General features: G+C 42.3%; 1 protein-coding gene across 1 annotated transcript in view; it reads right to left on the reverse strand.

Moving 5' to 3' along the window:
- Positions 1 to 22,759, reverse strand: part of LOC138258772 (galectin-8-like) — a 266,967-nt gene extending 244,208 nt beyond the window's left edge. The window contains exons 1-2 of the mRNA XM_069206019.1: positions 22,637 to 22,759; positions 1,828 to 1,882 (exon numbers count right to left, since the gene is read on the reverse strand). Of these exons, the coding sequence (XP_069062120.1) occupies positions 1,828 to 1,868 (41 nt within the window). The 5' untranslated portion in view covers positions 1,869 to 1,882; positions 22,637 to 22,759. The remainder of the gene's footprint in view (positions 1 to 1,827; positions 1,883 to 22,636) is intronic.
- Between the last annotated feature and the right edge of the window lie 1,861 nt (positions 22,760 to 24,620).

A 24,620-nucleotide genomic window follows, 5' to 3' on the forward strand; every position in this document is an offset into this window, starting at 1 on the left:
TATCCGGGGTGTACCCCTCTTCTTGGAAAGAAACCATAGTGGTACCCCTCAAGAAAAATACAGACGGTGATAGTCAGGATTTAAGTAATTTGCGGCCAATAGCACTTCTCCCATATCTGGCAAAGGTTTTAGAAAATCTCTGAATCTGGAACTGGCTGAGTTCCTAGCTGAAGCGGAAGTTCTTGATGTCTCTCAACATAGTTTTAGGAAAGCGCACAGCACAGAAACGGCCTTGATCTCATTCTCTGATGCTATTCGGAGGATGGTTGATGGAGGCCAGGGGGCTATTTTAGTTCTTTTAGATTTATCTGCGGCTTTTGACACTTTATCTCCTATTTTGCTGATGTCTCTCCTTCATCAACTGGGGATTAGGGACCGGGCGCTTAAGCTCTTGGAGTCCTTTCTTATGAATAGATGGACCACAGTTAGCTGTGGCGATTTTACATCCACACCTTATGTTTTGCCTTGTGGTATTCCTCAAGGATCATCCCTCAGCCCCACGCTGTTTAATGTGTATGTAGCTCCGTTGGCTAGTTTAATTCGATCTTTTGGTTTCATTCCATCTTCCTACGCAGATGACTCTCAGCTTATTATCCCAATTAATCAGCCATGGGAAGAGGTGGCGAATTGGTTCAGCAATTGTATGCTGGCAGTGAGTAAATGGATGAATACCAACTGGCTTAAAATGAACGCCACCAAAACCGAAATTTTATGCTTCGGACCTGGGAAGGAGCTATGGAACTCATGGTGGTGGCCCTCTGAATGTGCCACTTTCCCTGTGCCCTCTACTGTAAGTAGAAATTTGGTTTGATGATCAGTTATCTTTCAAAAAGCAGGCTAACCATACGGTAAAGATCAGTGTATGGTCCATCAAAATGCTCAGAATTTTTTTCCCTTATTTGTCATATGAATGGAGAGTATCCGCTATCTTAGCATTGGTGACGTCCAAGTTAGTTTATTGCAATGCCTTATTTCTCAATCTGGACAAGGTGTTGATTAATAGCCTTTAATTGGTTCAGAATTCCGCCGCCAGAGCGGTTCTTAATCTCCCTCGGCGGACATCAGTTAAAGAGAGCCTCAAGCAATTACATTGGCTGCCGGTGGGTCAGCGTATACAGTTTAAATCGCTCTGTTTAACATTTAAGGCAGCTCATGGGATTGGACCACGGTATTTGACTTCCAGATTTCACTGGTATGTACCTAAGAGAAATTTGAGGTCTTCTCAAGCTTATCGGATTCAGGTCCCCCGAACCTATAAAGCTAAATGGGGGGATAAAGCCTTTACTGTGGCCGCTGCCAGAAGGTGGAATTTGCTCCCTTTGAACATCAGGCAAGAATCCTGTGTTTTTTAAATTCAGGAAATTGGTAAAAACTTACATCTTCCCTCGTTAAAATCTTTCCCTGGTGTCTTATCACCTGTGTTCGTTTTTTCTTTTTCTCCTTTCTTTTTCTTCTGTCTATTTTATAATTCTTTCTTTCTCTGGGTAGTGCCCTTCATTGTGTCTGCTTTTGTTATGCTCTCTCCTCCTAGCGATTCAATGCTTTATTGAGTAGGAATGCGCTTTATAAATCTTGGTATACATACATACATACATTAATGAGAACCCACTGGTTTGAAATAGCCTGCTAATGGCATGTAGTGACTGACTAAACTAATTATTTTCTAGGTGTTTGTCTTCTACACTACAGCATTTAGATCGATACTTCTAAAAGACATAAAACTAAAATGCAGATGCCATTGTTTTTGCTCCCTAAATGGTAAAGTCCATTACAAATGCTGAAAACTGCTGATCAAACAATATTTGCAGAAATCAAAGGTATACTTACAGGTTGACAAGAAGAAAGCATTTTGCTATGAATGCCAGCATGATTGCAGCAGCACCTAGAAGATAAAAAACAGTGTTATGATTTATAGTGCAGGGAGTAAAATACATCATTTGTCTATTTTATAAATCCATTGTTTAAATTGTATTTAGTGCTCCATCTATAACCTTGGAAACCAATCAATTTAAAAATGACCCTCCATGTGACAGCATCTTTTGTGTTTACTCAAATGAGCATGCACAGGAATATTCACTGGCAGAACCAGAATAGTTAAGCTGTGAATAAACAAATCCAAAAGCACTGTGAAATTAAATAACCGTAGGTCACACAACCTGCACCAACAGAGATTTCAAATTTTAGAGCATATTCCTCACAATAGATATTCAACAAATAAAAGAAATCTCATTGTGCAAACAAAGAGACTTAATTGATTGACAGGTTTAATGCCTTCCACATTAAAGCAGAAATGAGCAGCAAGAGTTTACTCTGTTTCTGTAGTATGCATAAAGTGTAAACTACACATTACGTTAAAGAAATAATAAAATGTGAAAACATGAAAAGGCTAATGTGTGACTTGTGTGGACGTTTGGGGTTCATCACTTGCAGATTGCCAAGAGCATGGACTGAAAAATTAGAGAGTTATCTTTATCATAGCATTTGAAAACAATCATTTCTTGCTCCACTGTCATTGTGTTTATTTCCCATGCATGAAGTATTACATCTTTTCACACATATTTTGTCTCTGTAATCATTGCTTTAAGTGCCTCCTGGAGAAGTACTTGGGCCCGTATTTATACTTTTTGACGCTAAACTGCGCTAACGCAGTTTAGCGTCAAAAAGTTTTGCGCCGGCTAACGCCATTCTGAAGCGCCATGCGGGCGCCGTATTTATTGAATGGCGTTAGCCGGCGCTAGCAGACCGGCGCTGCCTGGTGTGCGTGGAAAAAAACCACGTACACCAGGCAGCGCCGGCATTGGGGAAAATGGCGTTAGGGCGTCTTAAAAATGGTGCAAGTCAGGTTGACGCAAAAAAATCGCCTCCACCCGATTTGCGCCATTTTTAACGACGCCCAGACGCCATTTACATGACTCCTGTCTTAGTAAAGACAGGAGTCATGCCCCCTGGCCCAATGGCCATGCCCAGGGGACTTATGTCCCCTGGGCATGGTCATTGGGCATTGAGGCATGTAGGGGGGCACAAATCAGGCCCCCCTATGCCAAAAAAAAATATTAAAAAAATAAAAATTTATACTTACCTGAACTTACCTGAATGTCCCTGGGATGGGTCCCTCCATCCTTGGGTGTCCTCCTGTGGTGGGCAAGGGTGGCAGGGGGGGTCCCTGGGGGCATGGGAGGGCAGCTGTGGGCTCATTTTGAGCCCACAGGTCCCTTAACGCCTGCCCTGACCCAGGCGTTAAAAAGAGGCGCAAATGCGGGGTTTTTTGCCCCGCCTATTCCCGGGCGTGATTTTTGCCCGGGAGTATAAATACGACGCATTTGTGTCGCAGTCATTTTTTTGGACGGGAACGCCTACCTTGCATCTCATTAACGCAAGGAAGGCATTCACGCAAAAAAATGACGCTCTTTCCTCATACTTTGGCGCTAGACGCGTCTAACGCCAAAGTATAAATATGGCATTGGTTTTGCGCCGAATTTGCGTCGAAAAAAACGACGCTAATTCGGCGCAAACGGAGTATAAATATGCCCCTTGCTGTGTAAGGCTGTTGATCAGCAGTAATGAATGCACATATACACAATTTGCTTAAGGAAATTAATGAATTACTTTATGAGAATATAGAATATTTAGTTTGATTCATCTTTGAATGTGTCATTGAACGGTACACCCTGGTCTGCCAAAAGATTTTATCTGTGTATACTAATTAAACATCCATATGTCAGTTGCTCACCAGCTACACTGCTAGTGATTTTAAAGGTAAAATGTTTTAAAGAGATAGACTCTCGCTAGATTAATATGTCTTTTTAACCAGTGGATGCAGCCGCTGCAGCCTGTAGTTCAGTTTTAAATTGTCATTTTGACCTGGCAAAATAAAAAAAATCAAATAAATGGTAGGAAGCACACCTACACTTATCAAAAGTTACATTGAATGCTCCTAGGGGAAATAATTCCATGCAGGCTCGGCAACTGCTGTGCCCCAAGCACGGGAATATTCCAAAACTAACTAAACTTTCTTCAAAAGTTTTCCCAAAGTTTATACCGAAGCAATATGATTCCAGTCTTCAAATGTGAACTCGAAATAAAAGAATAAGGTCATGGTCGCGGTTGGTCCATTAGGAGCCGACTGCAATGTTAAGGCCCTGTTACCCTCTGAGCCGGCGGGCGGAAACACTGTTTCCACACGCCGGCCCAGCAAAGAAAGCATAATAGGGCAGACGGGTTTCCGCTGTCTGCCAATGTCATAATGAGGGCCTAAATACTTTGGATTACACAGATTTGCAAATTTGTTAACTGTACTGAACTGTGATGTCAGTTAGTTATAAAATAAACGTTTTGCCAGATCTAAACTTTCCTTTTTAATACATATGCACTGTTGTGAGGCCTATTACTCCCATCTCTACCCACTAACAATGGGATATGTTATTACACTTATTAAGTGATAACTTTCAATTGGGAGGAGATGGAGATATGGGGGTCATTATGAGTTCTGACAGGCTATCTCCCCACCGGCCCCATTAAGAGTTTCCCGCTAGGCTGGCAGGCAGAAACCTCGGTTTCCACCTGCCAGCATACCGTGAACCAGGCTACAGCATTGTCGCAGGCTCATAATCAAGCCAGCGGCAATGCTGTAGTCCGCAGGGTGCATCAGCACCCTCACAATGTTCACAGTCTACAAAGCAGACAGTGAACAATGCAATGGTGCTGGGTGAGGGGGTGCTGCGGATTTTGAGTCACAATTTTACAAATACCACTTTTAGAAAGTTGGCATTTTCTTGTCTTAACCATTTGTGCTTTATGCCAGTGCCCTCAGTCACATGAAAATGAACGGGCTCTGCTATTGGGGTTTGTGCATTCCTTCCACACAGTGACAAAAGAGGCACTCGGTGTGGGCAGGATGGGCCATCCTTCCAGGATGGCTGGCCGATGGAACTGTTCCCTGCCCCACTTACACTTCAAATGACTTACCTCCAGCACACACAAATAAAAAAAACACTAGACTTTTTGGAGCCTTAACAGGGAAAGGGAATATGTTTTCAGAGGATAGATGTGGGGGTAGTTTAGGGAATTCCCCCCCCAAAACCTGACACCAGGTACAAATATTATCTTTCCTGAGCCAGTCGTCATTTCACTCCTCAACCTGTGGACATTAAAACAGAAGGACTACCTTGTTGCCCAGATGACTGCCCTGCTACTTGAGGCCTGCCTTGTTCCTCAGAGGGCTGCTCTGCTGCAACCAAAGAAGTGCTCTGCTGCTTGAATACTGCCTTGACCACCAGAGGGCTGCCCTAATGATTGAGGACTGGCCTGATCTCTGAGAAGAAAGACTGAACCTTGTTCCTTCAGCCCAGGCAACCTGATTGAGTCCATGGGTCGGTTGGTTGAATTCCTGTCCAAGGTATAGAGACACTATAAGCTCCAGAGGTCTCCCTGTAACTGCCCAGATAACCTGCTGCACTGGACCTGCCTGGACCTGCCTCAGCCCTGCTGGCCTCTACTGGAGTGAGTTCCTAATCCCCAAGCGGTATCTCCTCAGATCCTGGATCCATGGCTGGCATCAGTCAAGCATCTCCTGTGAAAGAAGGTGCAATCCTGACATTTTGGGCTCTTTGCAACTGGCCTGTTTACACTGAGCCTCCGACAACCACCAACGTGCAGGTCTGGTGAACCCAACTGTTCACACTACAGCGACCACCAACAAGGACCGGCAATGTAAGATCTGCACTTCACACTACAGCAACCCAGCCTACTTTGACCGCCAATGCGAAGCTCCTGGAACAACTGTTCGTGATGCCAGGTCTGCTCTTCACGCTACAGTGCTCTTTCCACTCTTCCGGATGTTTCCTTTGCGAACAAAACTGTTTGCTCTGAACTTTGAGAAGGCAACTTTTTTCTTGGACCTAGCATGAACAGATCACATTAAGTGGCGCTATGTGCTTTTATGAGTGATAGAAACCTACAATTTTGAAATTGAATATCTCCACTTCTGCTGATTGGATTTTTGTCATTCTGGTATCATTTTGTCTATTAAAATGTACTTTGTTTTCTAAATTGGTTTGGTATTTAACTTGTGTTGTGTCTTTGCATTATTTTTGCATTATTACTGTTTGTGGACTGTGTATATACTTTACACATTGCCTCTCAAGTTAAGTCTAACTGCTTTGTGCCAACTACCAGAGGGTTAACCAAAAGTTAATTTGGTAACTTTTGTGGTCCACCCTGACAAGGATTGTGGTTTATGCCTGCAAGAAGCATCTATCCCCTAAACTAATAACATAATTTCTTACATATATCTAAAGCGATTGTTGGAAATGGCCATCTCTACAGAGTAACCCCCAAATGTTTTTCCTTCCTCGTCCTACTTTTTGCTGGATTTTTGCTTGTTGGCCTTAGGACTCTGTGCACTTTACCACTGCTAACCAGTGCTATAGTGCTATAGTGTGTGTGCTCTTTCCTAAAACATGATTTGATTGGCCTATACATGATTGCCATACTTAATTTACATGTACGTTCCTTGAAGAGTGGTATACCATATACCCAGCGCCTGTAAATTAAATGCAACCAGTGGGCTTATTGCAGTTATTATGTAATCCACTTAAGTAGAACCTTAAAACATGTCTTTTTAATTTTACATGTGAAAAGCTCTCAAATTTGTTTTCTCACTACTGAGAGGCCTACCCCTCTCATAAGGTAACATTGGAGATTCCTTATTAAAATTAATATGTTGTAATTCCTAAACCAGAGGTGGTAGATACATCATGTTTGGTACTTATGAACTTGTAATGATAAACCCTCTTTAATGGTAAAGTTGGATTTATCATCACAAGTTTGACAATGGCACTTTTAAAAAGTTGGCATTTTCCTGCCCTTAGCCCTCTGTGCTTGTAACCTGCCTTAGGTCACATGACTGGGTGTAACTGACAGTTGGGACACTGTGAATTCACGCCAGGCAGTCATACAATAAGGATTAGCAGAGCCCGAATGGGCTATTAACTGACTTGATGTGGGGGCGTACCTAAGCACAGCCTCACTTGCAACTGAATAGGCTGAACTCTGTCACCACACAATAGGCTTAACAACCCTGAATTTTCAGTGCAGCCAGCTAGGAGCCAGGGAAGGGGAGGCAGGAAATTCTTGTACTTCAGAGAACCTCTCTGGAAACTATACCCAATTTCTAGGAGCAGGGCACCAGAGTATAAAAATAGGGCTCTCAGACCTGCTCCTCTGTTCACTACTGGACCTGCGTAAGGACTCCCAGGGGACTGCCTGCTGCTATGACATTCTATGCACTCTGCCAGATGGCTGCTGTACCTGGAAGGACTGCTTTGTTGTCTGGAGCCTGTTTGGAACTTTCAGAGACCAGCCCTACCGTAGAAACATGCCTAACCACCTGCTCCCAGGACTTCCATAGTGACTTTAAGGGCTAGTTTCACTGGTCTCCTGTTCTGAGCCACAACTAAATAACAGGCTGTCACCATCTTAGACTTGCACCAGGATCCAGCCTGAGTGAGTCTTGAACTCCCAAAAGGACCCCATCCATTCCTGGTCCCTTGGTTGTGGTGCTAAAGGTGCCCAGGTGGCAATTTTCTAAAGCTGTGGACTTGCTATTTTGAACCTTAAACTTTTAAAATTCAGAACTCTTAATGTATTAATTGGATTTTGATGGTTTTGGTGTCAAATCATTTATTATATTTTACTTTATTTGTCTAAATTCGTTTGGGATTTCTATTGTTTTTTATTTTCACTGTGTTGATGTTTGTGTACGGTATAAATATGTAACACATTGCCTCTAAATTTAGCTTGACTGCTTTTTGTGCCATTGAGCAGGTCCTCATGCCAGCTCTCCCCTTTTGCTATGTTCACTCGCCCTAGCTGCCTGGTTATTCCTCATTTTATTTGTTTTTTCTTAATTTTTTTCACTGCTATTATTGTTTTCACTAATTGTTCCTAATTTTTTCACTTTTGCTGTTGTTTTCCCCGGTTTTTATAGCTTGCTTTACAGTGCTGTAATCGTTGTTGCATCTTCTATCCTTAGCCTTGTCTGCTGTAACACTTGTATCTAACCCTTTATCCCTGTTTCTCCTGCTGTTTAGTATTTAACTTTGTATCTCTTTAGCCCTACTGTACTCTCTGTTTTTAAAGTTCTGTTTTCACCTGTTTCGTTGTTTTTTCCTCTGTTTTCGGCTTTCTCCACCACTATCCCCACCGCTGCTCACGCTTCCCTTTGTTTTTCACCTGCTTCCTGCCTCTAAGCACCCTTCCCTCCTCCCAGGGCCTACTTTTTGGCGGCTGTGTCGCGACCTCATTGAGCAGTTCCGTGTGCCCGCTCTCCTCTTTTGCTGCTTTTGCTCGCCCTAGCTGCCTTGTTATTCCTCATTTATTGTTGTTCCTCATTTTTTGCTGTTACTATTGTTTTCACTCATTGTTCCTCGTTTTCTCAATGTTGTTATAATTTTCAATGGCTTTCATAGCTTGCTGTACATTTTTGTTATCGTCGTTGCATCCGCTGTACTTAGCCTTTTCTGCTGTAACATTTGTATCCTTGCTTGTAACATTGTATCCAACCATTTAACTCTGTATCTAGTCCTTTATACCTGTTTCTACTGCTATTTAGCCTTTAACTTCATGTCTCTTTAGCCCTACCTTACTCTCTGTTTTTAAAGTACCGTTTTCATCTCTTTGGTCAGTTTCTTCTCTCTTTTCTGCTTTCTGCGGCACTCCGCACGCCGCTCTTCCCTCCATTTTTTGCCCGCCTCCCAAGACAAACTTAATGGAGGCCGCAGCAAGCCCTTCTGTGCTAGTCTGTCCTGGGACCACGTCCAGCACCAGGAACCCTGGTTCCTCCCACCACTCAAACCTACGCCGCCTCCGAGCTCTGTGCCCTGGAACCCACAATGACTACTGCTGCCACAACTTGCTGTGATCTACAGTAGGACCTTTTGTCTGCTGGCACTGCCTCTTAACCTGCATCACCAGGGCACCCACTCGCACATCAACCTGACCACAATCACCCCAGAACACCTTCACTGCCTCATGCTCAAAGCACAATCCCTCTGCAAGCATGCCACTGAGATCTGGAATACCATCTCCTCCCTAACCCCTGATGTCAGCTCCCTCTCCAGGACATGACTCAACTCTGCATCAATTCCCAACATCGCCTCAGCAACTCTAGACAGCTATAAGATAATACACCAAGACCGCAACAACAAACACAGAAGTGGAATCGCCATCATCCAAAAGGAAGCCTTACACTGTACCACCATCTCAAATGATGCCACCCCAATCATATAGCACCTTCACTTTCAACTCCACACCAATGGCAAAACTACCATCAGAGGCATGCTCACCTACAGACCCCCAGGACCTTGCCCCAGCTTCTTTGACGCCAGCCTCGATTTCATCATACCACTTGCCATTGACTCCAAGCACTAAATCTTCCTTGGAGACCTCAATTTCCACCTTGATGGCCCTGACAACACCAACACCTCCAACCTCCTCGAAAGGATGAACACCCTTGGCCTCACTCAACTAGTCAGCAAACTGACGCTCATCTCAAGACACACTCAACCCTATCTTCACAGGAGTGATAGAGTCAAGTACAGCCACGCCAACCACTTCATCTGGACAGACCATGCCATTGTCTACTACACCATCACAGGTCCCCCCAGCACCCTTCGCGAAAGCACAAAGAAAGTATTAGAGAGCCAATGGACCAACACTCTCAACTCCTCCCACTCGGTCACCTCAACCAACCTAGAACAAGCTGTCAAGAACTTCTCTGCCTGGATCACCAACTGCGCTGACAGAGTCGCCATCATCAAGCCCTCAAGACCCAAGAGACCCTCCAAACAGGCCACCTAGTGTACCACAGAACTAAGAACTCCAAAACACAGCAACAAGCAGCTGGAAAGAAGATGGCTCACCAGCAAGAATACACGGACTGAGCATCCTACACAACATTGCTCAATTAATACCACCAACTCTTGAAAACGATGCAATGAGTTCCCTTGTTAATCACATTGAGGCCAGTGCCAACAACAACAAAAAACTATTCAGCATCGTCAGAGAGATCTCCAACCCACCAGCCGCTGAAAAAAATCATCACCCCCTCCCAGGAACTCTGCAATTCCCTGGCAGATTTCTTCTACAACAAGATTTCTGACTCCAAAAAACAATTTGAGCCCCACCCTACTGCCACCGACATCCTCAGCCTCATCGCTCCCACTGAGACAAACCCTGACCACCTGTTAACCACTTGGGACCAGCTCACCACTCAAAACATCACAGCCATCATGAACTCTGTTCACATAGGAGCACCGACGGACTCCTGCACCTTCCATATCTTCTATGGCAGAAGAAAGACAATCAGCAACAAACTCAGCACCATCCTCAAAGCATCCATTACCATTGCCACCTTCCTCAATTAATGGAAACACGCTGAACGTCTATAAATAGGCACCCTACAAGTAATGATAAAGGAGCAGGACAACCCATCTCCACAAATAGTTCCACAATGCGGAATCTCTATATCTGATAAGTATCACAAATCAAGCCAAAGTCATAAAAATATAATCATACAAAGAGATACAGAAAAATATATATATAATTTTATTTACATATATAAATCAATACACTTGATACCAAACATACATATAAACATAAATTGGTCTGGGAGGCCTGGGAATAGTCAAAGGTAAAAAACACCATTCACTCAAGTTTAAGCACACTCATTAAAAACAGAGAAAAGATACAGTGGGACCATTCTCAAAAAGAGATAAAATTACCTAATAATTACAAAAAATCTATTAAGGAGGGAACTTCTCTTATGAACTATTAGTTTAATTACCATTTTGTTAAAACAATTTCATAGAGTCCAATATCCATATCACATATCAAAAAATTCATATGAAGAGAAATAAGGTCCAATTCACAGTGTTGCCCCAGGTGTAGTGCCGACGCGCGTTTCGGTGCCAAGGGTCCAAGAATGGATAGGGGCCTTTTGGGAGTTCAAGACTCACTCAGTCTGGGTCCACTTGGCCTGATTTACCAAGGTAAACTTAGACTTTTGGTCTAAGTTTAGACCAAAAGTCGGTATTCACAAAGGTAAGTTACGAGTAGTATATTTACGTTGGCATTCAGGGTGGAATCTGCGCACTCGGGCAGAATCTCTGCAGAATCTCCGCCCCAAGTGCGGAGATTCCACTCTTGGTGTGGAGTGTACTCTCTGTATCCAGAGTGTATTACAGATCCTACAGATCATATGGGGAAACTGTGCACTCACAAACAAAAGTCAACCACCCAGGTAAAGGATCCAGGAATGGATTTTAATTCAGAGGCAGAAGATTAGGAACCTCTGCCGGCAGATTGAATTAGAGAATATATAGAGGAAGAGATGCAACCTGATATCCCTGGGAAAGTGTGGTGGAATATGAATTTCTCCTTTGAGCAATCTCTTGATACGTAATTGAAAACATAATTAGATAGCGCAAATGAGCTCCTATTTTGGGCCATCCACTACATTAGAATGTTTAGAATGTTATTTTGCAGGAGTGGAGGGATCCAGGTCAGATCAAAGTTCCCACATCCTTGACCAGGCTCTGTCCAATTGACGATGTGGAGAAGAATATACTAGAGTTGGTTTTAGTTGAATTCTGGGTGGCCAATCTGATGGGGAGGACATCACTGGTAGGAAAGATTTCCGTAAAGGATGTGGCAAATAATACAACTTACTCTGCACTGACGAATTCTGATGCTGGTGCTCAGGGTATACCAAAGTCCCTGATTTCTAGTTTTAAAGACATGTTTCAAAGACAGTGTTAAAAGCAAGTATTTGATGCCTATAGGAGCAATGGAATGACAAGTAGAGTTTTTTCAAACATGTCTTTCAATTTTGTGAGAGCCTCTGCATTGGCTGGCTGAAGGAACAACAATTGCAGCTAGAAGGAATTTTTATCTAAGAAACTGGCATACAAATACAGCACAGTATAGGACCATGTTTTTATCCTTTGAGAGGTAGAATTGTTTTGAGAAAAGCTAGAGAAAAATACTAATTGTCATGATCATCAACCAGGATCCTCAAGCATGGTAAAGATCAAGTAGGCCTTCATTTTGATAATAATTATCCAAGACACCACCAACACAAATTAGGAGACCGAAAGGGGAGATCTTGAAAAGTTAGTTTGACCATAGGGGGAATCATTCTACACTCAGTAAGACACAAATAGGCCACAAATGATTAAAAGTGGCCAGTTGGAGGCGTCATATGACACTGCAGAGCAACCTTGGGACAATGCACCTCAGGTGCTTGGTTCTGAAGATTGTCAGGGATGGCTATCAAATGGAGGTTGCTGCTTTGCCTCCTGAGACAAGGCTAATTCATATACCTTTCCCCTCTAACCCAATCAAGACTGAAGCAGTGGGAGAAGATATTTGTTGATAGTAAAGAAAGCTACCAGAGCAGTACATCACTTGGAACGAGTGAAAGGTATATAGTCAACCATTGCATTGGTCCCAAAGATAACTGGAGGCTGCAGACTTGCAATACATTTACAAAATGCCATCCAAAGTGCTCCAAGGGTATTCACACAAATGATGGCACAATTGCTTCCCATTCTGTATCTTCAAGATCCTATCTGAACAATCAGCTTTTTCATGCTCTGACAAAGAAGGAAGCTTGAAGCTTTTGAGTTCTGTCCAGAAGTGTAAAACTTGACATTGGTTTATCATCAATTATCCAAAATGCCAGCTGATTCCTTCTCAGCATAGAATCTTTATAGGAGATCTCTAATTTGAGAATAGATCTGAAAATGATGTTTTTACATACAGACAGGGAGGGGTTAATGAGGAGGAATCTCTCTACCTTGCAATCCCGATTTCAGGCTGCAGTGTATTGCAGCTGAAAGGGCTAGGACAACTACCATTCTGTGTTTCTGGTGCCATAGGCATGGCTTAACTTTTATCCTGTGCTGTTACATCGGTGTAAGGGGGTCATTAGGAGTTTGGTGGACAGAAACATCTGTCCGCCAAATTCCAGACAAGGAGAGTGCTGCAGTGCTGGAAGTCTCCCCACCGGCCCTATTACAACTTTCCCACTGAAAGCTGCGGTGGCATTGTTCCCGGGTCAGCACCCTTGACATGAGGTGGGTTAATCTCAAAAGTAATGACTGTGATGATGACAAGTAGGATTAATGATAATGAAGACTGCCAGGAAGTTACCAGGGCATTCCCCACAAATTGATAATTTTCCACAGCCCACTGCAGCAAATTCTCCCTCCAACCCTATTGTTCATAGATCCTATGCCATTTTAACAATGAGCCAGCCGAAAATGATCCATTCATGAGGAATGTTTATGTGTGGTTTGGATTAGTGTTGATAAATGAAGCAAGTTATTCTTTGTAAAGGTCATAAACCTACAGCTACAGAACATCTTACAGGATAGTACACAGATTTATGTCCGGGGAGGGCATGAAATGAGATGAAGGAAGTTTGAGCCGCCTGTAGTGTATGTAAACTTGAAAGGCAAAGACTGTCTGTTAAGTGAAATAAGAAGAACTGGCTTTGAGGAGCTATGTTTTCTAATTGCAAACATTTGTTAAGGAAGGTCCAGGAAAGGGGGTGCTCCGGACTGTGAATAGATATGATTGTAATTGCTAGGAAAGTGTGAAAAAGGTACAGTGGTGAACAAAGGGATCTGCTTTATTTTGAATCTGGATCATAGTTTTTAATTCTTTAGATATAAATTTGCTTTGCAATTTTGTTTCGGAAACATTTGACTAGGTTATATTTAGGCACATATTTCAAGTAGTGTATTTCTAATTAAACAGAGATGAAACAAGTGTTGCAAATAACTGATGTTTGTATCTTTTTAAAATTTAAAGGCCATATGAAGAATGTGAGGTGAGAACTCCGCAACAACTGCCTACTCCCATAAAGCCTAATGAGGAAAGCCTGTAGGAAGTGAAACTCACCATCTTGGTCAACTATTAAAGATTTGTAAGCTCATTTGACGGACTTTTGATTGTGATGCTGCAGACAAAATTGGACAAGAGAAATTAATTTTAGAAGGGATTTCTGGAATTTGTTTTTGAAGTGTCCAGTGGCCTAACTGCATGGCTGCATGGCTATTTGCAGGAGTTATGAATGTGTAAAAATGTTAAGAAGGTCCTCACACCTTGGGATAGCTGGCACAGGCTGTATTTCTAAGTAAGTTTGACCATGTATCAATGGCCCATGGTACATGGCACTAGAACACTACATAACATATACAGTTAAATTCAGTATGCCCATATGTAGTAAACGGTTTCACTACTCTCAGTGTGTAATGTTCACCCTTATGAGCCATTTCTTCTGCTACTTCCCTGCTTTAGGAATGCTCATCTCAGAGATATAGCATTCTCTGTTTTCATTCCACAGATTTGAAATGAGTAGGATCTTGCTCTTCTCCAGATAGAAAGTCACTGTGGGGGTCATTATGAGTTTGGCGGTCGGAAACATCCGACTGCCAAACTCAGGACAAGGAGAACGCCACGGTGCTGACGGTCTCCGCACCAGCCCCATTACAATGTTCCCACTGGCCTGACAGGTGGGAACCAAGGTTTCTGCCCATCAGCCCAGTGGTAAAGGTGCAACAGCAGTGTTCCTGACTCATAAATGAGCTGGAGGCAATTCTGCTGCACGCAGGGTGCACCAGCACCCTTGAAAGGCGCACTGTCTGCACAGCAGACAGTGCATATTTCAAGGGTGCTGGGCAGGGTGACCCCTGTACTGCCCATGCCATCACCATGGGCAGAGCAGGGGCCTAGCTGTAACCACCTGCACTTGTTCCCTGCCAGCCTTTTCATGGTGGTCAGACCGCCATGAAAAGGCTGGTGGAGAACAAGGTTGTAATCAGCAGGGAGGTGCTGACATCAACCCCACCCTGGCAGATCACAACCAGGACCGCCATCATCCAGTCGGGATCAGAGATCTTGGAGGAGATGGCGGTTCCCTGGCTGTCAGACTGTCAGGGTTGTAATGTGGCAGCGGGACTGCCACAGCCGCGGCGGTCTGACCGCTACCGTGATTCTGGGGGTCTTGAGACCGCCATACTCGTAATCAGGCCCTTTGTCTTCTGCCAAACATTGATCTCTTTTACTAGTAGGGTCAATGTAGGCTAGTTTCGTTGGGTAAAGCAAAACTCGCACTTGGGATTTCTTTGGATAAATATATATATATTTATGTCTATATACAAGAAACATCCGGTGTCCTTTGCCACCGGCACGGCAGACCGAGACAGGGTTGTGACCGCCTCGTATCAAAATAATCAATCCGCAAAGCGAAATCGTCACTTCTCGCCAAGGACATCAATGATGAGCCTCAGTCACAAAATCATTGCTGAAGTAAAACATTTTAATGGCCATCCAGTAAACTCAATGCATTTCGGAAACAAAGTTTCCTTGTTCACCGGATTGATAGATTGATATGTTTTTTTGATATAGATATATATATATATATATCTATATCAAAACAACACATCAATCCGGTGAACAAGGAAACATATATATAAGCCCAAGAGTGCTCCGAGCTGTGTTCCTGTTAGGAATGTTGATGGACATTAAATTTTTGATAGCCACAATCACATAAAAGGAAGCAACCGTGTTAAAGTGTTCGGCAGGAGCTCGTGGCATTTTGGATTATATATATATATATATATATATATATATATATATATATATATATATATATATATATATTTCCTAGTGGAAGTCGTTATAGGTAGAATTATGTTTCTATACAAAAAAACTAAAAGCGTTTTTTTACTTGCTTAAACCTTTGACACCGCATGACATCTTCACAAAACTTTTTTTTTAAATGTGACAGTTCCGTCAGCTGCTGCCCGGAAAGTTTTGGGGTGATCTGTCCAGGGAGGGGCTGAGGAAAAAGGGGGGTCCCAAAACGCGTTTTCCCCATTTATTTTTCTATAGGGATTTTGAACAGCGATAGCACAAAAACTACTGGATGCAATTACATCAAATTTGGCTTAAGGAAGGTCCTGGTCCAGAAAGAGTGTTTTTTTTTGTCTTGGTGTAATTCAGTTCAGAAGTTTTTGAGAAATTAAGAGGAAAACAAATTTGTATATCTATGGACGCGAAGGATTCACTACCCCTAATGGTCTTGTGCTGAGATCAGATTGGCTGATAACACTTCAACAACAGAAGCTGTTGAAGTGTTGTCAGCCATCTTGGGACTCGGCTTCAGCCGAGTCCCCAAAAAAAAGTTACAAAAAAGTTAAAAAAACCAAAAAGGGCCAGGTAATGAAGACCCCTTAGCTCTGGCGCTGGGGTCCCAAAGGGACCTCCCGTGGGCTAAAAAGCATTTTTTTGTTGATTTTACAAGGGGAGGCGCAGTGCATCCACAAATCCACTTGTAAAATCACAAAAAAAAACTAACCATGCTTCCTTAGTCTGATGCCCTTGAGTGGGCCAAGTCTTAGGGGCTTTTAAAAACAAAAAAAAGCAGGGGGATGTGCTCCTGGCCCCCTCCCGCTGCCCCAGGGCCAACCAAGTCCCAGGGGCTCTTTTTTTTTTAGTGCGGGGGCCTATGGCCCTCCCTCTGCCCTGGGGACCACCACCTCCCCAGGGCATTATTGTAATGTGTGAGATAGTGGGGCCTCCTGGCCCACTCCCGCTGCCCTGGAGGCCACCCCCTCCCCGTGGTGATCTTTGCAATTACAGTGGGAAGGGCCGCGTGCCCCCCTCACCCCAAGGACCACCCCGCAGGGGCAAATTGTTTATGAGATGTCATGAGTGATGTCACTGACCATGTCATGAGTGATGTAAAATGTGAGTCATAAGCAGTACATTACGGGAGCGCCACTTATAGTTAGCTGAGGTACCTATAACTGTTGAATTTCTACGGTATTGTATGAGTAAATTCAGAACCTAACTATAAGGTCCATGTAACCTTTGTTTTTTTCAGTGAATTTCTAAGGTTTTTTTTTTATTGTATTTCCTAACTATAACGTCCCTGTAACCTTTGTTTCTTTCAGTGAATAAATATATATGTATGTATATATATAAATCATTGTTAAAGATAGACACAGACCTCAAAAGGGACAAGAGAATGTATGAATTTGATTTCAATAAGCACCACTAAATGCTTCATCAAACTATTAAAGCGAATCACCATGCTTCCAGCTTTGTTTTAAAGTAAAACCTTACAATCAAGTCTAAGGAGGAAAGAAGAGAATTAGGAAACAAATCCAAAGACTCATTTTTTTAAAACTAATGTTTTGTAACAGTTTATTTAAGGAAAATAGTGAATTGCAGATTAGTGTGGAGTGTGAAGTGTGATATTTTTTCATTCCAATTTATAAAATTATATGGCAATCCAGGCCTTTTGAGCTGGCACTGGCGTTAGAGGCTGTGCACTGCAAGGCATGGAAGTGTTAGCAGGTTAAGACAAAAGCAGGAACCTTAGATTTCCTGCAGATCCAACATGAAGGGGCAATGTTAAAGGGGGTGAGGTCACAAAATCTTTGATTTGCTAATAACTGGCACAGTTTCACACATCTGTGTGACACTTTGCAGACAGTTTGCATGTTTATTCTTGATGCTTTGAGTTCAGTTAAAAGGGCTGACAAATAAGTGTTTATTTGATGATAACACTGGTACAGATTAATAGCTAGTTAAGCCAGTTCCGGGATTTCAGGTTTCATTGAGACCTAATAAGAAGGTTCATAGTTAAAAGGGGAGAACAAAAATATTTGATGTGCTTATAACTTTGGCGCCATTTCACTGATCCCTATGCATTTATGTGGTATTTATTCAACAATGATGCATGTGGACGGCCAACAATGATGTACATGAATTAATGGAAAAAACTAAAACAGATAAACCACATTAGCAGAAACTAAATGATAGAAAACCAATTTTAAGGAGAGACAATTTTAAGCAAATACAAAGACTTGAGAATTAAAGGAAACATGTTAAAGAAAAAATATTTTTATCAAACATTCAATATTACATTAACCTTGGTGGCAATTAGGGACATTAATGGGTTCTCGGATTCATGGATGGTTGATATTTATGGATGAGGAGGGGTTTTCAGACATCAGGGTATTGATATTGCATTGCCCAATGATGATGTGCACGACAATAAGACTTTTCTATACATGAACGATACATTTTCATACACGAACAAAGTTGTATCACTACTGTTAGATTTCCCCAGGATGAACTCTGCATCAACCCCAACACATAGGTACGTGGTCAGGCAGGCGCTGAGACCCAGGCCTGAAGGGTAATTACTAACAGTTCACAAGTGGGGTAATACTTAGCTGGCAGCCAAACGCACAAATGAGAAAACTTACATCAGATTCCACAGATAGACAGCAACACTACAATACCCCCCGGAGACTGGCCCCAATAAAGCACACATGACCAGAGGGATGCATGTATTCTCAAAAACACCACAAAGTTAGATGCCACATGTAGTTAGGTACACTTGGCCAATCAGGACACAACATACACAGCACATGCAGTGAACACGTGCCCCTCTGGCCAGACATCTGGACACATTCTCACTGGCCCACATTGTATCCACGTCAGCTCGAGGCGTTTCTGGAATTGTATCCATGACTCTGTGACAACTGTTCAAATTTTTATGGTTTTATTGCACCCAGAAAAATGTATAAAACTTGCTTCAATTTGATGTACGAGAGACAGTCCACAGTCCCCGGTTCTGTAACTGCTCTCCTAGCCGTAATGTTTAATTAAAGGAACTGTTTTCTGTTTTGCCAGACTTGTTTGCCCCTTGTCCTTTGTTTTTTAAGGTATATTCCCATTCCTGCAACAAGGGATAGTGTCAGCGTACAAAGGGATGTTGCCTAATAAGATGAATGTCCTTTTCCAGATCCATATCAGGATCTGCTGATATAAGCTCATTGGTGTACCTTCTGCATTGAGATTTTGCTTCAAAAGTATTCACTGTCGGAGACCATTTTCAGGAACTCCATTAAGTTAAATGTTCAGTTTTGCACGAATGCTTAGTATGTTTACATAACTCGTTGAAGTGTAACATTTCTTCTGTTAATACATTTCATTATGTTTCCAAGTGTGTACCTCAACTGCAAAAATGGCAACTATTAAAGTATATAAAGTATATGAACCTTCTCAACTTGCCCCTAGATTTGCCCACTCAGTTGATGAATAAAACTATGGCTAAGGTAGTTATTCAAGTGTGTCACCTACTCAGTGACGTGTGGATGGGTCCTCTTATATAGCCTATACATTCAATGTATAGGAACTGCCTACATTGTAGGTCCTTCTCTTGAATGCGCAAATTTCATGTGGGATGGGAAGATGATGGTGCATACTACTTGAGGTTGCTGTGCATCCCTGACCTGTCAGATTGTTGAATAAGGAATACTGTTAGTACAGGAAGTTCTCTAGCAGCTCTTCATGGAGCCAGTCATGTAGTGGTGCAGAACACACAGGAGTGAATTTTTGTTGTATGACCACATGTCGACGATATTAACATTGTGCTACAAATATAATGTATGCAAAATACTGATTAACAAAATATCGTCAAGGTAAATATATATTTGTATACCTAAAGTCAAGGTTTATGTGCTTGGAGTTATGTATACTAAAACTTTACTTATCAAAATATACATAATGTGAAGATATTTTAGTAGTCAATATTTTGGCTACAATATTTTTGCAATGCCATATTAAATCCGGGGTACTCTGGTTCCATATCCTGAATTTCACATGGCTTCATAATTTTAAGAATCTGGTGGCTCAACTGGGGAAGGTAGCAGTCTTGGAAATAGGAATCTTTGGCTTCAAAATGTCCACTTCTCACGTACAAATGCCTTGAATTCTGTTTCCCTGCTTGCAATGCATATCTATAGAAATGAACCAAAGATGGCCAAGATTGTTGAGCTGTTTTGGGCAAAAATAAAAGGTACTAATCAACACTAAAAAACATAATTCTACCCCTCACCCTACCCTGTCATTCTTTACAGTGGCAGTCTGACACCCCAATTCTGGTGTAGACCTGGGCAGATGTCTACTCTCAGCTAGTCCAACAACCAACCCTAAATGAGACTTGATGGCAGATTAAACAGATTGCACCAATGCCTATGTAACTCCTGTCATCTTTTAATGGTCAGGCCCAGACTGGCCACACCAGGCCTATTCCTGGTGAGTTTACATGGTGATGGGTAGTTTTACTGCTAGTGGCGGCTGGTTTTGTTGCTGGGTGTCAAGCCAGCTGTGTTTCCTGCCTGGAGTGAGTGCTTCAGAGCTTTTCAAACAAACTAGGCATCACACATGGGGGCATATTTAAGGAAAGTGGTGCTTCACCGAGTGCAGCACCACTTTCTTTGCGTCCCTTAGCGCCGCCCTAACACCACCATGTGTGCACCGTATTTAACATACGGTGCACCATGGCGGTAGTTAGGGAACTAGCGTCAACATTGTTTATGCCAGTTTGGTGCTTTGCCGGATTAGCGTCAAAAATGTTGACGCTAATCCTCCAATGCACCTAGAATCCCATTGAAAACAATGGAGCCACATCTTAACACCTGCTCTGTGCAGGCATTACAAATTCAAAAAAAGATGGCACAAAGAAATCCTTTAGATTTCTTTGTGTCATTAATTTGCCCTCCCTAAACAGGGAATGCCCCATTGCATACATGAAGCCTGGTGTAGGCATAATGTGGCGCATGGGGTTACAAAGTGGTGCAATGCATGCATTGTGCCACTTTGTAAATATGGTGTGGTGATTTTGGCCTCCGTGAGCCACATTAGTGTAAAAAAAAAGGATGCAAATGTGGTGCAAGGAGGCGCTAGGGGCTCTTAAATATGCCCCATGGCTTTAAAGTGTGACCAGTCAATCATCACGCATTTCAAAACCATTTGCTTTTCATTTAGCTGATTTTTTTCTCTTTCAGGCTCATGAAGAGCAGTGCTACCTTTCAGGGAGAAGGGGTGGGGTGAGGCATCAGTTGTTGCTTTGCTCAGAGAGTCCAATTTACAAAAAATGACCCTCCAATATTCAAAACAGTGTATTGATTTAAAATGTGACCGTTGCAACACATTTCAGTTTAGTAAATTAAGTTCAAATCATTAAATTTAGTGACAATTGTTAAATTGATGCTAATCATTAACTCAGAGACATTCATGCTCCTCCACCACTGCACTGCGAACGAAGCTACTAGAGAGATCCAAGAGGGAAGACAGTTGGCTTTTGCTCTTCATATGCGACATAGGGAGTACACTATAGATAGAGATTCATTGCAGGCGTTTGTGTTTGTGCAGCCCACGCCTGAACTGATGTATTTATAGGTGCTCTTGTGATGCTGGAGTAAAAGGAGGCACTGTGGACATGGCAATTGCCCACACAATATGGTCAAGTGGAAGACAGGATTGATGCAATGTTTCCTATTTTCGGTTGTGCAATTCAGCCTCTACATGGATTTGTCTTTCTCTCTGTTATTTTATATCATTGCTTGATGCTTTATGATTAGTTCTTTGTGGTGCTAAATCTGTGTTAAATACATCTGGGCTATGCATATTTTACAAGGGTAGGTGGCGGTAGTGTTTGGGGAAGGTGATGGTTTAACATAGAATCTAAAGGAAAACCAGAGCACCAACCCTTGGTCAGTGCTTGGAGACCATTTGCTAAACATTGTTAAAAAATCGTTATCAATTGTCATCCATTATTGAATTAATTCAGCCTCCCACTCATGGCACATCCAACTATTCATCATTGAGCTATGCAGTCATGTCTTCAATCTCCATCCATCCATTCAGTGACTGCAGAATGATCTATGACAGTGGTTCCCAAACTTGTGACTTCTGTGGACCCCTGCTTTATCATTACTGGAGCCCCGGGACCCCCAATCAATCTTTATTAGAATCCGGGGACCCCCCCACTGAGTCATTACTGAATGCTGGGGCTTAATCTGTCAATATTATTTAATTTTCTAAGCAATTGTGGACCTCCTGAGGAGGCTTCGCGGACCCCCAGGAGTCCCATAGCACAGGTTGGGAACCACTGATCTATAATGAAAAATGTGTTGTAAACCGCACCATAGCGGCATTTTTTAAAATATGTGTTGGTGTGGGGAACACCTTCCAATCCCCCATCCATTATGCTGGTAAGGCTCACTTACTACCCTCCCTTGCTATGTGCAGTATGAGAGTTTGGCTGCCAAACTTGTCTCATGCTGCTTTTGATTCCAAATCGGGCCTCAGAACATTTGGGGAAAACAAGTGCTGTGAAATGTAATTTTATTTTTTACTGATCAGTCAGTGAAAATTTGACTTTTACATCTGTCAGGCCATGCAAACGTTGGTGAGTAATTACGCCATCATCAGTGTAATGTATGTAATCCTGTGCCTATTGTGTAATTTTTTTTCGACAAAATTTATTACATTATAATGAGTGATAAAATCACTAATAATAGTGTTTTTTGAATGGTCTGTTCAGAAATGTGTTGCACAAAGATACCTTTCACATAAAAAGTTCTGTTTAAAAAAAAAAAAATACTTGTGCACAAAAAGCATTTCACATAAGAAATCAAGCTTGCATAATCATAGTTGTTTGTAATAGTTATAATATGTGAGTAGTCCAAAAGAAAATCATTACCTGGTCAAGATGCTCGATTTCACGTATGTCCAATCACCGACTGCTGCTGTGCTCTGTGCAAAAGCTCCTAAGGGTCTACCTTTTAAGCTGTGGCCAAAGCCCTATCCACGCCTGCTTTTTTTTTTTTACCAGATGCCTCGCTTTACCACATTCAGATTATTATTTGCATTTATACTTTTTGCTGAGTTGATAAATATGGATTTAAAGCTAATAAATGAAGGCTTCAGGGAATGATTGCCACCTGACTACATTATTACAAAAATCAAGACCTTACACACCTTTATAAAGAGCAAACATCATGCAAAGTTCCACAAGACTGCTCAAGAGTGTGAGAAGCTAAACTGCATCCTGCAGAACATTATCTCTTGCCAAAAAAAAGAAGATCTTTGCTGTCTTTGAATAATGCTAAGAATTTTATAATAACATTTCTTGACTCTGGGCAGCTACTTACTCAGTGGACCATGACATTTTGCTTGAAAGTCTTGAGTCTTTGGCTGCAGATTGTGGATCAGTTCCGGACACAAACACAGCAAATAAAAAAAATAGACGAAAAGAACCATCATCATATAAGGGTTTTAAATGTGTTCCCTAAAGGTCATCCTAATTCTGCCTAATGGTTATTAAAAGCACATCGTTATAGCTGTCATCACTCACTACAACTCCTTTATCATAGCAGCACCCGTTGGTCTAGTATTAACTTGTCTTTCAACCAGCCTTAAATGAGACTTAAACATGCACTACACTATGACTGTGCACTTTATCACTGCTAACCGGTGTAAAGTGCTCTCTTTCTAAAACATTGTTTGATTAGTATATACATAATTGACATATTTAATGTTCTCACAAGTCCCTAGTAAAGTGCACTACATGGACCCCGGGCTGTAAATTAAATGCTACTAGTGGGCCTGCAGCACTGCTTGTCCACCAACTTAGAAAGCATCTTAAAATATGTCCCAGGCCTGCATTGAAGCCTGAAGGCAGTGCTAAATTGCCATTTTGACTTGGCATTTAAAACTCCTTGCCAAGACTCCAATGCCCCTTTCATTACATATAAGCCACCCCTAAGGTAGGACCTAGGTAGCCCATAGGACCGGGACCTGCGTAACAAAAAGGCAGGACATATACTTTAAAATGTACACGTCCTGGTAGAGAAAAGCTCCCAAATGTGTTTTTCATTACTGTGAGGCTTACCCCTCTCGCAGGATAACATTGAAGATTCCTTATTCCATTTATGAGGCAGTCATTTCTGATTGGGAAGGGATAGAACTGTCATGTTTAGTGCCTATTGCGTTTTAGTGATAAATCCTTTTTACTGGTAAAGTCAGATTTATTGTTACATTTTGAAAATGCCACATTTAGAAAGTGGCCATTCTCCTGCTTTTATCCCTGTGTGAATGCATCCTGTCTCCAACACACGTCTGGTGTGAGGTGTCGCATAGGCTCTCATTAGTCTACTGGATTTGGAGCGGCAGGATCGCCTGCGGTGTTGAGACTGGGTCTGACCCACTACAGGTGACACCTGTCGCCCCAATCTGGGTTTTGCACAGAGTGAGCAAGAATGTCTTCTTTGAGAACGCAGTGCTGGCCTAGGCAAAAACAGCTAGATAGAGTAAAATAAAACAAGACTGCAAAGGTGGCTATTGTAAGAACAATAAAATGAAGCTGAATAAAATATATCTAGGTTAAGATGCACAGTGGGAGGCCTAGTATGCTAAAATAACGTGCGTGGAGCTGTAACTAAAATGGCTACACAACAGGGGTGAAAGCTTGACTTCTGCTTTCCCTCTCAAAAGCTACACACAAAGGGAGCTTTGGTGTGACTCCAGGGTCATCAACATCTTGATGGACCATCCTGGACAAGATGGGAGGGAAGAGTTGGGCACAGCCTCACACTTACACTTGAATAGACTGTGCCCTGCCCCCACACAAAGGACTGTTTCATTCCCTGTAGTGAGTCCAGAATCAGGGGAGGAAGGGAGGACCT

Source organism: Pleurodeles waltl, chromosome 9 (genome assembly GCF_031143425.1).
Source record: "Pleurodeles waltl isolate 20211129_DDA chromosome 9, aPleWal1.hap1.20221129, whole genome shotgun sequence".
Taxonomy (NCBI): Eukaryota; Metazoa; Chordata; class Amphibia; order Caudata; family Salamandridae; genus Pleurodeles; species Pleurodeles waltl.